Source organism: Malus domestica, chromosome 15 (assembly GCF_042453785.1).
Source record: "Malus domestica chromosome 15, GDT2T_hap1".
NCBI classification, from domain to species: domain Eukaryota; kingdom Viridiplantae; phylum Streptophyta; class Magnoliopsida; order Rosales; family Rosaceae; genus Malus; species Malus domestica.
In genome coordinates, this window is record NC_091675.1 from 39,576,368 (window position 1) to 39,578,672 (window position 2,305).

At 39.6% G+C, this 2,305-nt stretch overlaps 1 protein-coding gene across 1 annotated transcript; it reads right to left on the minus strand.

The window, feature by feature from the left end:
* Positions 1-649: 649 nt before the first annotated feature.
* LOC139191914 (uncharacterized) lies at positions 650-1,042 on the minus strand. The gene is made up of 2 exons (XM_070812945.1): positions 847-1,042; positions 650-783 (listed from the first exon to the last, which is right to left on the minus strand). Exons 1-2 carry the CDS (start codon positions 1,040-1,042, stop codon positions 650-652), a joined length of 330 nt encoding a protein of 109 aa, XP_070669046.1.
* Between the last annotated feature and the right edge of the window lie 1,263 nt (positions 1,043-2,305).

The following is a 2,305-nucleotide window of genomic DNA, read 5'->3' on the forward strand; positions in this document are numbered from 1 at the left end:
CGTTAGTTTGAGTTCCTTCCTTCAAGCATGTTACAAAACTGATTTTTTCCTTTTTGATTACATGTGAATTCATAAGTTATAACTACAACCAAGCATAAACCAAAGAGTAAATCAAACGTCCATCCATGTTTATAACTCTCTTTAACAGTCATGCAATTAAAAACCGAATCCTCATCATTGTGTTGGAAGGTACTCTACGACACAAACAAACAAAAATAACTTTAAAACGACTCTTTTTTGGGTTTTTTCAAAACTTTTTCTAATTTTTTCTTGAATTTTCGGATTTTCTGGTAAAGCCACATAAAAACACATCAAAACATTCTAAAAACACTTAAAAACAATGAAAAACAACCTTTGAAATGTTAGGTGGTAAAATCCTACGAATTTTTACATAAAAACACTTTGTTTACCCCCCCCACACTTGAACCAAACATTGTCCTCAATGTTTCAAACATAGACTCACACAAAAACAAGCAAATAACACAACTAGCAAACATGACAAATATGGCAAAGTAAAAGCAATAAAGAGTAGGGTTTAGAAACGCAAATCTGATTATGATGCCGGAGCTTCCTAGGTCTTCTTGATTCGCATGGGTTGCCTCCCAAGAAGCGCTTGCTTTAACGTCTTCCAGCCGGACGATGCTTCCAATCAAGCTGGAATAGGGCCCACGGGTTGGAGATTGACTTCCTCCACGGTTTCCTCCTCAAAAGGTGTGAAATATGGCTTCAAACGATGTCCATTGACTTTGAACTCTTGTTGCGTCTTCAGACTTTGAATTTGAACTGTACCATGCGGAAAAACATTAGTAACAATAAAAGGTCCAATCCACTTAGAACGCAACTTACCTGGAAATAACCGAAGGCGAGAATTGAAAAGTAGCACTTTCTGCCCGATAGAGAACGTCTTGCTCCGAATCATCCGGTCATGGAATGCCTTCGTTTTCTCTTTGTAAATACGAGAGTTCTCGTAAGCTTCATTCCTAACTTCCTCAAGCTCGTTCAATTGAAGTTTCCTATGAAGACCTGCGACATCAATGTCCATATTAAAGGTTTTGATAGCCCAATGTGCTTTATGCTCCAATTCAACCGGAAGATGGCATGGTTTCCCATAAATGAGCCGAAATGGGGACATTCCAATTGGTGTTTTGTAGGCCGTACGATACGCCCATAATGCATCATTCAAGCGCAAGCTCCAATCTTTCCGGTTAGGCCCTACAGTCTTCTCCAAAATCTGCTTGATTTCTCTATTTGACACCTCCGCTTGCCCACTTGTTTGAGGATGATAAGGTGTTGCCACCTTATGCGTGACACCATATTTCTTGAGTAGCGCTTCAATGGTGCGATTGCAGAAATGGGAGCCCCCATCACTTATAAGTACCCGCGGCATTCCAAACCTTGCAAAAATGTTAGTCTTAACAAAATCTGCAACCACTTTAGAATCATTAGTACGGGTGGCTCTTGCTTCCACCCATTTCGAAACATAATCAACCGCAAGTAGAATATAAACAAAACCATGAGATGAAGGAAAGGGACCCATGAAATCTATGCCCCACACATAAAAAATTTCAACATTAAAGATGGGACTTTGCGGCATTTGGTCTTTTGGTCCTATATTTCCAGTTCGTTGACAACGATCACATGCAATGCAAAAAGTTCTAGCATCCTTAAAGATAGTAGGCCAATAAAAACCACATTCAAGTACTTTACGTGCAATCCTTTGAGTGCCAAAGTGACCTCCGCATGCATAAGTGTGACAAAAGTTTAAAATAGATTGAAATTCAGAATCATGCACACACCTACGAATGATTTGATCAGAGCAATATTTCCATAAATACGGATCATCCCACACATAATTTCGTGCATCATACTTAAGTTTATCACGTTGGTTTTTATTGAACTCACTTGGAATGACTTTAGATGCTAAATAATTAACAAAATCCGCATACCATGGCATACTAACCTCAATGGACATCAATTGCTCGTCCGGGAATGTCTCTGGGATCGGCACAACCTCTTCTTCATGCACCAAACGGCTCAAGTGATCAGCCACAACGTTCTCACTTCCTTTCTTGTCTCGGATTTCGATATCGAACTCTTGGAGAAGAAGCATCCATCGAATAAGCCTTGGTTTAGCCTCCTTCTTGGTGAGCAAGTACTTCAACGCTGCATGATCAGTGTAAATTATGACTTTAGTACCAAGTAAATACGAACGAAACTTATCTAAAGCAAAAACAACGGCGAGAAGTTCTTTTTCCGTTGTGGAATAGTTCAACTGAGCATCGTTCAAGGTCCGAGAGGCATAATA

Excerpts from the sequence above, each read along its gene's own strand:
- LOC139191914 (XM_070812945.1), bottom strand. The coding sequence starts at position 1,042 with ATGGACATTGATGTCGCAGGTCTTCATAGGAAACTTCAATTGAACGAG. Across the intron at positions 784-846 it reads TCGCCTTCGGTTATTTCCAG|TTCAAATTCAAAGTCTGAAG; the intron begins GTAAGTTGCGTT and ends CGCATGGTACAG.